Source organism: Sander lucioperca, chromosome 11 (assembly GCF_008315115.2).
Source record: "Sander lucioperca isolate FBNREF2018 chromosome 11, SLUC_FBN_1.2, whole genome shotgun sequence".
In the NCBI taxonomy this organism is placed as follows: domain Eukaryota; kingdom Metazoa; phylum Chordata; class Actinopteri; order Perciformes; family Percidae; genus Sander; species Sander lucioperca.
Genome location: NC_050183.1, coordinates 3,236,545 through 3,249,544, shown reverse-complemented (window position 1 = coordinate 3,249,544; position 13,000 = coordinate 3,236,545). Strand labels below are relative to the sequence as shown.

The 13,000-nt window shown below is 41.0% G+C and overlaps 1 protein-coding gene across 3 annotated transcripts in view; it reads left to right on the top strand.

The window, feature by feature from the left end:
- tsc22d2 (TSC22 domain family 2) overlaps positions 1 to 12,774 on the top strand; it is a 42,422-nt gene extending 29,648 nt beyond the window's left edge. For all 3 annotated transcript variants that reach the window (XM_031307171.2, XM_031307169.2, XM_031307172.2), the window contains 2 exons: positions 10,067 to 10,118; positions 10,395 to 12,774. In XM_031307171.2, the coding sequence (XP_031163031.1) occupies positions 10,067 to 10,118; positions 10,395 to 10,703 (361 nt within the window). In that variant the 3' untranslated portion in view covers positions 10,704 to 12,774. The remainder of the gene's footprint in view (positions 1 to 10,066; positions 10,119 to 10,394) is intronic.
- The last annotated feature ends 226 nt before the right edge of the window (positions 12,775 to 13,000 follow it).

The window sequence follows — 13,000 nt, the reverse complement described above, 5'->3', positions numbered from 1 at the left end:
GTTTTTTTTGTACAGGTTTAAAGGCTGATGATTTCTGATCGTCATTTCAATTTTTTTTTATTGCCCTTTATTTGATCCCAAACAGCTCTGCTCAAATCTCCTCTTGTTAATAACGTGACAAACGAGATATTCATTTATTTTAGCCAAACTTAATTATAAGTTACACTCTGCATTTGTAAACATTCCAGGAAAGCAATTTGTTGGTCTGCTGAATGGAATCATTGTGAGACTGTGATTGGTCTCAACGAAAGCCGCAGCAGCCCTTTTACTGCCCTCAGTCCACAATGATCAACTTTATGATTAAGGACAAAAAAGAAACGACAGATTTATATTCCGACTGAGCAAACTTGATTAGTGGCCCCACGCTCAGCCACGGAGAGTTATTTGATCCAGACCAGGTATGCGGCCACTGTTTATGACACAGAAACAAACATTGCATTATTGAAACAAGGCGGAGGAAAGTTGAACGTGGGAGAGCTGCACTCATGATGTGCTGATAGGAGAAAAAAAACGCAGCAGTGAAATTCTTTAATAAAATGATGCTGCTTTTAGAAAATATCACGGGTTCATTCAACATCTGTTATTAAAATAAATAGGCCTTTTTTCTTTGCATAGATTTCAATTAAAATCAATTAAAAACACACAGAAATGCACTGTAATTACTAACAGGCCGTGAAACATATCCTCAGAGAACCTAGCCCAATTCAATTTCAGTGTCTTTCTTAAAAGCACACAACGGTAGGTACATAATTTTGAACGGATTACTCAGCGGTTGTACAGAAGGTCCCCCCCTCCAGCGAAATCACATAACTGCAGAACCTTGATGGACATGACGTGACTTGACATTGTGCAGAGCTCTCATCTCAAACTTAAAGCTTCTGAACACCCATACAGGTGATTTCAGTTATTCTGGCTGATTAGACCTCTGCTCAGGTTGAAGTGGGCCGGAGCTTAGATGGGAATTTATTAGGTCACAAATCTTTTCTACCAATAACAATGATAAGGCTGTCATTTGTCCTGCCCTAACAGGTGCAACAAAGCTAACAGGAGACTCAGGAAGATGTCAGCCAGTCAGTCTACACACACCCACACAGTCCTGGGAAGTGGCCTCATCTACCAGGTTAACTGAAAACACCTGTGTGGGTGTCCAGGGCCTTTAAGGAAACTTCTTTTTAGATACAGGGAGGAATTGATGGATGGCAAAGATTTTTACTGCTTATGCAACAGACCTACTGTCTCATAGACGGCAGTGTATAAAGGCAACATTTTCATCATGTCAACTTTATCTTTGGAAACTGCAGGCATTTGACCTTTATTTACTGAGCACACATGCCCCTTTTTTCAGCATCGTCTGACTTCACACTCAGTCAGTTAAAGTCATTCACACCTGGGAGATGCCTAATATAACCATAGGCGTCTACTGTTCTCCATTAAACATCCCTTCTGGACTAGCACGTTGTCTATCACTGCACGAATAGGCACCTGAATAGTTAATGAAGGGGAGCAAGTTTCGCATTTCACCTCCACCTCAATTTCAATTTCAAACTGTTGACCCTCCAAACCCCATTTCTAATCTTTAAGATCTAAGAAGCTTTAAGCTGTATCTCTGCTGTGTAATTTAAAGTCATGATTGCTCAAGCTTTGCGAAGGCCAGGCAGAAGCCCAAGACAACAACTGAGACATGCATCAGGCCCAGTGTTTTTGCAGCATAGTGCCTAATGACATTAGCCTGACCCAAACCCTGCACTTCAGAGAGGAAGCCCAAATGAGGCTAAGTCCTTGATCCCGTGATAAATGCTCTGCTGAATACAGAGGCTCATTAACGGTGAGGTGCCAGGATTTCCCCATTAAAGCCTCAGAAGTAACGGTTGTACTTTTAACACATTTCAGTGGGTCTTAATCCACACTGAGCCAAACGAGTGGCACAGGCCTAAATCACTCAGGGAGGCAAAGGAAAAAGTAGTGAAATGTGATATGGAGGCACATGGTGCATGCTGAAGATCTGGTTTTAGGCACTGATTATTTAAGGCTTGGGGACCCCTGCCCTGGATCCCCCACTGTGTTTGCATATGTAGTTTGATGGCCACATTAAACTGTGTCTCTGTCATTTATTCAGGAGCTGTAAGGGTGGCTCGGCAACCATTAACGAAACATCCGTTATTTTAGCCTCTAGAAAGGCTAAAATAACAATGTCTTCCATAAGCCATTTAAATTAACAATAATGATGTCTCATGAATTCAGATCTTTTTTTATTTTTTATAATTAAGCCCCTGAGGGCCTTGTTTCCTTCTCATGCTCCCTAACGTCCGGTTCATCCACTAAGTGGTCTGCTAGAGGTGTCCATGTCTTAAGGGAAGACAGGAAGGTGGGTTTTAAATATGTCACGTGGGGATGCAGAACGAGATATTTGTGCACAAGTCTGGGGGTTATGTAACAGGCAAGGGTCAGCATGGGACAGTTCCTTCGGTCTGTTTCCAAGGAAGCTTGGGGGCAGCAGACACACCTTCTCATGACTCTGAGTTAGTGCTGGAAAAATAAAACCTCCATCTCCAGACAAGGGGTATTTGAGGTCTGTCTTATTTTGTTTAGTTTCCATTGTGTCAGTCTGGACCACCCTTTATGTAGACAGCAGGTCCCAACAATACAGCATCTGAAACATGTTCAGAGGCACATATTAACATACGTCCAGCATCCTGCAATTCTCACCATTGTTTAAAGCTTTCCAGTGCAATAGGGACATAAGTGGCTAGTCAAGATTCTTTGTTTTGTGACTTTTTTATTGCAATATGCAAATTTAAGTATGTATGGGGAATTGCATTTAAAGTATCCCTTATGTATTGTTTACCTTGTCAGGTCATTTGTTAGCATCCTGACGAGCATGTTGATGGCATTCAGGTTCCTAGTTTCAGACACCTAGCAATGCAAATTACAATTTTACTTAGCGCTGTTTGTCACAAATGTGGTTTAATAATATACATCTGAGAATACTGGGGGCAGAAAAACAAACATCTGTTGTTTGAATAAAGAAGTCAGGCAGTATGTGACCTTTTTCCATTTTCATCATTCTGTGAGCAACCATGATCTGATTTTATGCTGCACACGGCATGAGTCTGCAAAAGTGAAAGTAGTTGGTTACAACAACTTACTGTGGCTGCTCCTTGTTCCATTCTCAGTAATATTTCAAACTGATCCGCTGTCAAGAAATGCCAGAAAATGATCATTGTCTTGTTTTGTAATTTTTTATGAATGATAGCGGTCAGGGTCAAGCTCACTGACGTACACAATGTATTTTCTTTGACTACCTCAAAATAAAAGTGAGAAAGTTTGTGACCCCGCCGCCATGTTGAAAACAATGGAGCCAATACCAAGCTCGCCCACTAGCCGACTGGCTGGAGCTAACGTTCTCATTTTACAGTTAAACGGTATACTAAAATATGTTTCTACAAACATTTGAGGCGAGAAATAGGCAATGCAGCAACTGAATCTGGATTCATATTTGATCAGTGCTGCCTAGTTTGTCAGTTTGATCAGAGTTCACAAGTAGTTATTGACACTGTTTCACTGTGATTTTGTCACAGATTATCTGTCTCATGTACTACTGTCAGGATATTGACTGTTTCAGCAAATGACAAAAACTTATTTTTTATTAAAGTTACCACCTGAACTTTTAATAGGGGTCCACCCCCAAATACATTACACAGTGTGTACATAACACACTATCGATAAATATCTCACGTAGATCTCTGACGAGGACCTACCAACCTGTCTCCGCCGACCAGAAGTGCTCGCAGACGGGGTTGAGACCGTAAACAAAGTGGGGGGAAGAGAGGAGGACTAACTCCTTATCGGCTATCACTACGCAGCATTTTCCTCGTCAGTGTACAGTCTTTAGCAAACTAAATGGATGAACTTCGGCTGCGGATCACCACTGATAAATGGCTTATGGACTGCACCATCATGATTTTCACGGAAACATGGTAACAACAGCGCCGTGCAACAGCATGTGCATGTTTTGCCATTGGTTAACTTTTACGGACGATAAGTGTGACGCCACGAAAGCGAGACACGCAAGTGTAGATGAAGTTACCCACGGACCCTCCCCCTCACACACATTGGCCGACTCTGGCAGACTCGCTTCCTCCTCGTTTTTCAACATGAAATTTAAAAAACAATGTTGTCAAATTTGCAGGTCGCACATGTGCAAGTAATAGATCTCAAGAGCTTGCACTCAACCCTGTACTTCCTTAGGTCCTCAGCCAGCCACGTGTGAAAGACAGACAGACGGAGACTTGATTGTTTGAAGATTCTTGTGTGACTCTTTTAGTGCAATATGCAAATTTAAGTCTTCATGGGCAATTTAAGTGTGCGTCACCAAATACCGAGTATTTCTTATGTATTGTGTAACTGCTCTCTTGTAATACTAAGGTTTTAGGTCATTTGTTTGGAACATGACGGCTTGTTAATGGTATTTAGGTTACTAGTTTCACACATCACCTCTCGGAACTTAACAAGGAAAGATTTCATTGCAAAACCTGAATCTTGTGTCCCGTTTAAAAAAAAAAAAAAAAATGTTTGTGGTAAGAAATTAGACTTTTGTGTGTGTGTCAGTGTGAAAATTGTACTAAACAGTCTCACCACAAGGTCAATTTAGGAGCAGTCCGGGGCTTTTGATCTTATCCACACAATCTTCCTCAGATTGCCCAATTGTCATGGAAACGTTATGTATTTGTTCAAGTTTCCTTTTTTTTCCCTGAGCACTTGAAGGACCCGTCTGTTTGCTTAAAAATATTAACTTTTTTGTCGCAAGTTGAAATGTAGGAGAAGAGGCGATATCTTCGAAATAAACCACACAACTAAATAGGGTTTAATAACTCCTCAAACTGACATTCCATCAAGTTTTGTGTTTTGTTTTTTACAGTGGAGGAAAACTGGTTTTGAGTGCGGCCATGATGTCATTTATCTAAGGCTACAGCCACACTAATACAATTTTGTTTTAAAACGTATATCGTTTGCTACGTTTACACCTTGTTTCCACACTACTCTGGCGTTCAGAGCCCCTAAAATGGAGACATTTGGATCCTATTTAAGTTTGAAAACTCCGGGGTTGCATTGTAGTCTGGACGGGCAGAAACGGAGAACTTTTGAAAGTCTTATTGGTTAGGTAGGCTTACATACCTTTTGAGTAACTTCCACCTCGTCGTCGGTCAAAGCAAATAAATCCCTGGTCCTACTTTTCGTCAGAAGTATTTTCTGTTTGTTTTTTTGTTACTAATACATCCACGATTTTCAACCTGCAGAGTAACGTTAGACAAACTCCTTCCTGTTTACACCGGCATGTGCTTGCCTAGTGTATGCGAATGGTCATTTGATATGCGTTGTCAGACGTGTTAATATGGACAGAGATCATTTCTGATAAGATGCCTAAATGCTGATAAGAAGAAGCCTAAAAGCCTCTGTTGTTACAGCCCCCACCCTCCTGCTATTGTTTTGAAGTACACTTACCAAGAAGGGGTTATGACTGAAAGGCTGAGGTCTAATTTATTCAGCTGCCTCCCCCTATGGTGAGTGTTGGTATGCTTTGCAACTGGGACGTGTGCCGGTGCATCTGTGACCTAATGAAGAACCATAAGACATCATGTGATACACCTAAAGGGAAGGAGGAGACCACACTTTGCTCCTGCACGTCTCCTGTGATATAGACCCACATAAAGTCAAATTCAGTAATATTCAAAAGTCTGATTCAGTAATATTTACATTTAAGGCATTCAGATTACACCTTTCTCCAGATTAGATTGCAGTGTGTGAGCAGGTATAGGAGCTTGGTGTTAAACAGGAGACATGCTGATGATGGAAGAGGTCACTTTAGTCTGTATCAAACCAAAAGGTGGACTGTTTTGATAACTAGTCCTCAGTAAAGAACTTGACTGTGTCACAGCGTGATGGTGGCTCTGACACAGATGTCTCGGTTTAGAGGCGCTGGCCCCCGGGGCAGGAGGCGTCCAGAGTTGGAATGTGCTTCCTTGTGGTCCTGGACAATTTGTTAGAGGGGGGACGAGTGCATGTGTGCACTGCTGCAGTCTGCAGGGAAGGCCCATGTTGAGGTTAACGCAGCAAGGGGTCCTTGTATAAACCGCCACATGTCTTCCTCCTTGAATAAAATGTACAGTTTGCTTTGTTTTCCTTGGACACCAAATGGCAACAAATTAGTTTTTCGTCTCCCTAACATTTCTTGTAACTCCTTCAGGCTAGGGCTGTGACTGTATGGATTTTTTTCTTACCGTGGTGAAGAAACAGTGTGACAAAGGACGACCTCCTCAGGCAGGTAAACTGGCTGCTTGAGAATCGGCCAATCAGGAGCGTCACTGCGCTTCGCTGCTTGTTGAAGAAGACTGCTGTATCAACGTAGTATGACATATGCACTCCTGTACACTCCTGTAAATGAAATCCAAAAAAAAAATGAAAAAAATGTGGTGAGGATGTCATCACCGTGGGAGTGTCACGTCACCGCTGTGATGCGGTTATCACAGCCCTACTTCAAACTAGATCTTGTCAGTCATTTGACAAGCCAGTTTGATCCAGCCCGTATGCCCCTTGTCTCTGTGATTGATAAAAAACAAACAAAAAACATCCAGCCGAAGCTTGTAGACATTTTTCTCACTCGTCCCAGATGTGCAAATGGAGGGTTGTCTTCTTGCTTTGTTTATAGACCACACAACAGAGCGAGTCGTTCGTTGTGGAATGCAGCTCATTTACCCTGCTATCATCACATCAGTGTGGATCTGTCACGCTATATACATCACCGCCAAACCCATTTTAGATGCTAGATTCAACAAGAATTCCACTGATCTGACATGTTTGTCTGAAGTCTTTATCTGCCTTATGTGTTTCATTCTTCAAGCTTTTCACGCTTCATTTACATTTCTTGTGCACATATTTGACAATTTATCTTTTCCTAACCACTCTTGATATGGAATAATTATATTGAAAGGGCACTGCACAGTCAACACATGGAGAAACATGATTGGAAAAACTCCTCTGGTGGATGAAAACGGTTGTGGAGATACATTTTGAAAGAACTAAATGGCTAATTTGGTTGCAAAAAATGCTGCCAACTCAAGAGTTCCCACTTCATTGACACTTTACGTTTTATATACTTTTACATACCGTTTTTACAACTGTTTACACTGCTGTATATATTTATACTCATCATTATGCATACATTAACTACATTCCTGTTTACATTCAGTTTATTCAATTACAGGTTTTTTTTATATTATAGTAATTTATATATTTTTTTATTTTAACTTGCACTATTTCATGTTTAGATTTTTTTTTACTTGTGCTTTTTTTTTTATATTTGATTAGCATTGTTGGAGGGAGCATGTGATTTAAGATTTTCATTGCCAACGACTGCTTCTGTGTAATTGTTGTGCATTAACTTAAACTTGATTTGTTTACTGTAACATAAAGAAACAGGGACAGACCGACTTCTTTGCCAGTACATGCAAAACACTCTGTCCTTTTTAATTAACGTTTAGTTTTCAATAAGGCGTCCTGTGCCTCTGGGGTCGCAGTGTCTACTTTTTGGCAGACAGTAGCAGTGAATAATGTCATTTGTACGAGTCTTGTTAGAAGTAAATTAGTGGAGGGAGGAGAGAGGAGTGAGAGGCTGAACCCCGCCCCCTTTGTTTCTTCGCCATGTGACCGAGCGGGTTTTAAAACAAGCTCCGCGCCATGCAAACAACAGACAGACACTCGTGTGTTAACACTCAGCGGAGTTGTACTGCTGAAACACTTTGGAGAAACGGAAAACATGCGGTGCAAAAGGATCTACAGTCTGCCCTGCTCGCCGGGAACTTCACCGACATATTCAGGTCGTTTGATGTCATACAGGGCAAGATGCGTCAGGTAATGGACTTTTACACAGCTTACGGTCTCTGTCATGTGTTTGGCTTTCGGATGAGTTAACTTTCACATGTCCTGTGTGTGGTTGTCACAATATTTGGGTGTAAAGTCCTTATGGTCTGCGCATTTGGTTTTATGTTTTGCTTGTGGATCATTTAGGGTCCACATTGTTTAAGTTTATGTGCATTATTATACTTGCAGTTAAATATAAAAACACTTTATGGCAGTTATTTAACTTTCATTCGCGTGCAGCTGAGTGTTTAATGCCACATTGTTGAAATCCAATCCAATCTGCACCATGGCCGTTTCCTCTCGGAGTATTTTGCCATCAGCTGTTTGGTATGCAGGCCACTCGGGGTTGTGGCACACCCAACCCATTTTCCTCTAGTGTGGCATCTGTGTGCTGTATCACCGGGCTACCCCCAACGCTATGGATTACGTGCGCTCCGTCACGCAGTACGAACATAGCTTACTGGAGACTCTACTGAAGCTCTGTGGGTTGTTGTTGGTCACTGTGTGGTCATGCACAATGCTCACCTTTTTATTTTATAATATTTTAAATTAATATGTGATTACTGAAGTTGATGCTTTGAGGGGACCCCCCCCCCTGTATTTTTCCACGTTCAAGCTCCATCACATTTGTTATATAATATTTGTTTCAAAAGACTCAAACAAACGTGAATATATTTTAATATAAACGTTTGTGGATTTAAGATTTTTCCCTCCATATCTGACTAGTTTAACTGTGTGTGTATGCATGTATGTGTGTGTGTGTGTGTGTATGTATATATATATATATATATATATATATATATATAATATATATATATATATATATATATATATATATATATATATATATATATATATTAAAAAAGTGTTTCTCACTAAACTTATCACAAATGAGTTCCAACCACACGATGCTTTGGGCACGTCATGTTCCCTCTCAGGTCCCCGCCGGTCCCAGCTTCATGGCCAGAGCACCGTCTAGCGGCATGTTGGGGTTTGCATCCACATCCGAGCAGGGCGGTGATTGTGCAAGGGAGAGCGTTATCTGTTGAGAAGGATAAAGATTTATTTTCTTTTTCGTGAGGTAAACAGTTAAACCTGGCCTCGTTTTTGTTGTTTAAGGATCTTTGGCTTGGCTTAGTAAGTTGATCGTCTTATGTGTAGCACGTTTTTTTTTCTTTTTTTCTTTGTTTCTTTCCTTAAGAGGGGGGAGGGGAGGGGAACAACATGTTGGGCTGCTAAGAAGTGATTTGGAAACGTTTTAAGAAAATGTGGTGTGGTCGCTTCACATTTCGCCAGAACACGATAAACTGCGTGTTTTTACGGAGAATGGCGAACAATGAGATTTGAATTAAATTTTTAGGGGATCGCTGACGGTGACATTAGCCACACCCGGAATACAAGTCCTGCAGGAGAGGAGACCCACTGCTGTCTCTAATCTGTTTTCACTGCTGGCATGCATAGATAAAATACCACTGCGACTCGCTAAAAATGTCGGTATTTAAACAATATCCGTGGGCATTGTTATCGGGGCTCCAGCTGCTGTTTCTGCACGGAAGATATTGTAATGAATCGTGTTGATGAACAGCGGTTCTTTGTGCATTTTACTTGGTTTAAATGTTTAAAAATCACCTTTTGACAAGTGGTCTTATTTTTTCTTTCCGATCAGACTGATTCATACATGGCAGTCTACACTGTATTTTATTTAGAGTTGAACACTCGGTTTTACACTTGGTCAAGTTTATTTGTGTAGCCACATGTCACATAGTACCTCTCTAAAGTTATAAAACCGTGGCTCTTTGTAGATTTTTAAATGTTCATCTGTGACACTTTATATCAAGTACACTGAAAATAGTAAAGTTATTTATATATATATATATATTTATTATTTTTTTTTCTTTTCATTTATGGTCTCAGTTTTGGTTAAATCTCAAATCAGTTCATCTTGTTCTCTGGTAACAGAGTTGACTGTTAATCTACACATCAGAGAATGTTTTGTTTACTTCCGAAGTACCAGTGAAGTCCTCTTGAGGTCAACTTTGGACCACAGTTGTGCTGTTGGTGAATGTGAAATGAGCTGATCTCATCTAAAACGCGTGGCAGACATGAGATGGATATCTCATGCTAACTCTCTCTCTCTTTGTCTCCACAGTGCATCCGGCGCCAGTGTTGTCGCCATCGATAACAAGATTGAGCAAGCAATGGTGAGTTTTTCACGGATGTTGAAGTTAAAACAAATGTGGTCTGGTTACCCACTATCTCTGCTGAGACAATTAACTTAAAACTCCCTTTTAATAGGGGGCATTTCATGTAATAACCTGTATTCAGTAGGGATGAGGATCGTTCATTTTTTGTGATATTGATACCAAAAAAAGATCACACTTCTTTAAATTTGGAGAGGTTATGTGTTCCTTGTTTGAGGATGGAATCTGCTTAATTTGTGTGCTTATTTTAGTTTCCCTTTTCTCTCTTTCTTTCAGGACTTGGTGAAGAGCCACCTGATGTATGCTGTCCGTGAGGAGGTGGAGGTGTTGAAGGAGCAGATCAAGGAGCTGTACGAGAGGAACTCGGTGTTAGAGCGCGAGAATGCTGTGCTGAAGTCCCTGGCCAACACGGATCAGCTCGGCCAGCTGTCCAGTCAGCTCAACCAGGGCAGCAGCACGTCGCCGACGCTGCAACAGCAATACCCGCTCGTCACAAACAACAACAACAACAACAACACCCCCCCCTTGGCTCACCACGAGGGGAGTCAGAGTGTCCCTCAACAGCCTAACATCACCTCCGCGTGATCCCCGTTCCCTCAGTACACATGCTCAAACACAAACCTCCCATGGGCAGAAACAACTGCTACTGTCCCCTTCATAAAGCAAACGGCCCTGCTCTGCGTTCAATATGCTCCATTTGAGGAAACCTCAGCAACAGCGACATCTGTGTTTGCCACCAAGAGCCATGCTTCAATGTGTGCACGTTGCCGCCACCAGGCTTTGCATTATTAAGACATTACCACCCCTCAAAAAGTCTTATTCTGTCCCGTGGCTGCAAGAAAGCTGAAAAAGGAGGGGCAGGGGGAGCCGGTGCACACCATAAAACTGTATGCTGTTCTTGTGCAGGAGGATGGGGGTCAAAGGGCACAGTGAGATTGATTTGTTGGGGCAACAAGTGGTTGAAGAGGGCGGTGCAACCCTGTGAGGGGCCTGTGACGTGATGAGGGTCCTGTGATATCCAGCAGGGACTGTCCTCCCAGTATCCCCCCAACCCCACATCACTCCAGGGCTGGAAGAGGCCAGAGAGCCGAGGGAGAAGTGAGGGGAAAGGATTCGTCGTCCCTGAGTGGAGGAGGAAGCCGGCGGGTGCCTCGGCTTGAGTGGAGCGAGTCGAGAGCCTCGGGTTGTTATATGCTGCAACAAAAGCTTGTGTTGTTTTCTCAGAGCCACCGTACTTTGACATGAATCATAATACTTTTTTTCATTAGTTCAGTTTTAGTATTTTCATTTATTTATTTCAGGGCTGCTATTTTCATAATGTAAATGAACAATGTCATGGAGATACTTAAAAACAAAAAAACAAAAACAAAACCTTTCTCTTTGGTCTTTTGGTATTTTAGAATCTGTCAGGTATTACATTTGGTAGTCTCTCTTGCAACAAGTAGGCAATAAGTTCCATAATAGAAAATGTATTTCATGAAATAGTGCTAACACTAAAGCCGAGCTTACATTAGGTGAAATCCAGGTTGAATGTATATTTTGTAAAGTGTAAAGTATTAAGAGCATGGAGGGTTTGTACAGGGGAACACCTGTTGTTAAGATGTGATGGGATGTTTGGATAAAGAAAACTATTAATTTACTTTCTTTGTCAAAACAAAAAAGATGAAATTAATTTGGGGGTTTGGTCAGGGGGGTAAAAAGCTGTGAAAATTGTTTGACCTACTTTATAACCAAAGATGCAAAGCTGTGTAAGTCTTCCCCTCCCCCCATTTTTAAATGCACACATATTTTTTCCTACTCTCACTTTCCCTATATTTTTTTGCGCTGTTTTGCATGTTCTGCATGATCTATAATCAAACCACTTTCTTACCTCATGTTTTTATCCACCACTTTTTGTTAAGTTGTCAGTCTGTGAAAGGATTTATGAAAGAGGATTTATGAAAGAGAGAACAATGGGCAGAGAGGGCGGAGTAAGTAGTTGAGATAAGAATATGAAAGAAAATAGAATGACAAGGTGTTGTGTCAGATGGAGGGAAGGGCCTCGAGCACAAAACAGTCAGAAAAGGAGCCCCATGTATTTTTTTCCCATGTAAATGCTGTTGAATTTCATAACAAAAGATTTTGTTACATTGCGGATTTTAATGTATTTAATGAAAGCAGCATTTCGATTTTGATTGTAGTGTACCAACACTTTGCTTACAAAGAAAAATAAATATCTGCAAAAACCAATGGAAACTATAAAACATTTCACACTTTAAAGCTGGATCCCAGTCGATTGTGTGTGTGAGCATATTATGGGATGTCCTGTACGGTCACGTCTTTTGTGCCTCCTGTGCCATCGTCTGCTGTTGTCAGGCGATTTGGTTTCTTTCTCTGTGGCTTAGACCCCAAACCAAAATGCTTGGTAACTGTACAATCAGTCATCTGTCTACAGGATAGACTCTTTGATTTCCTTGTTTTATTTTTCTTTGCAAACAGGCTTATTTCTTTTCTCATTTCTTTCTGTTCTTTCATTTGAAGGAGATGTGTACATGCCAAGTGTACAGTATGAAAGTAATCACTGAGCCTGGGAGAAAATATCTTAACAATGCCCTTGTAATGTGCTGTTCAGACAATTTTAGTTTTCAGTCAAAAATAAATTACTGTTTTATTAAGAGAATGTCTTCATGCTTTTGTTTTATTCCCCCACCAGGAAAACCACTCCTAAAACTTGTTTTGTGAAAAGAATAAGTCTACATCAGTCTACAAAATACTGAACATTTTCCTTTTAATCAGATAATTTCTCTAATCACATGGAAAAACATTTTTAAGCCATAAAAGGTTGTGATCATGCAAACATGTCAATAGTATGTTTTGCATGAGGGCGTCCCGATTCGATTTTA